Source organism: Antrostomus carolinensis, unplaced genomic scaffold (genome assembly GCF_000700745.2).
Source record: "Antrostomus carolinensis isolate BGI_N321 unplaced genomic scaffold, ASM70074v2 scaffold51352, whole genome shotgun sequence".
NCBI lineage: Eukaryota > Metazoa > Chordata > Aves > Caprimulgiformes > Caprimulgidae > Antrostomus > Antrostomus carolinensis.
In genome coordinates, this window is record NW_010301185.1 from 1 (window position 1) to 357 (window position 357).

At 70.3% G+C, this 357-nt stretch overlaps 1 protein-coding gene across 1 annotated transcript in view; it reads right to left on the reverse strand.

Annotated features, from left to right (window-relative positions):
• Positions 1-85: 85 nt before the first annotated feature.
• SLC22A20 (solute carrier family 22 member 20) overlaps positions 86-357 on the reverse strand; it is a gene marked incomplete at its 3' end in the record, with an annotated part of 1379 nt that continues 1107 nt past the window's right edge. Inside the window, exon 3 of the mRNA XM_010163354.1 lies at positions 86-240. Coding sequence (XP_010161656.1) covers positions 86-240 — 155 coding nt within the window. The remainder of the gene's footprint in view (positions 241-357) is intronic.

The window sequence follows — 357 nt, forward strand, 5'->3', positions numbered from 1 at the left end:
GGGTCCCTCCCAGGGGCCAATGGTGGGTCCCTCCCATGGGGTGGGGGTGGTGGGACCATCCCAAGCCCTGGGGTCCCCCACTCACAGAGGGACGCGGAGTTGAGGGACACCCCGGCCATGGCCAGGCCCGTCAGGAACCGGCAGAGACAGTAGATGACGAAGGTGGGGGCGGCCGCGGTGCCGGCCCCCGTCACCCCCAACTGCAGGTAACACCAGCTCAGCAGCGCCCGGCGCCCGAACCTGCTGGGACATGGTACTGGGGGCACTGGGAGCACTGGGATGGGGGACATGGGGCACTGGGGACACTGGGATGGGGGACATGGGGCACTGGGGACACTGGGATGGGGGACCCGGGGA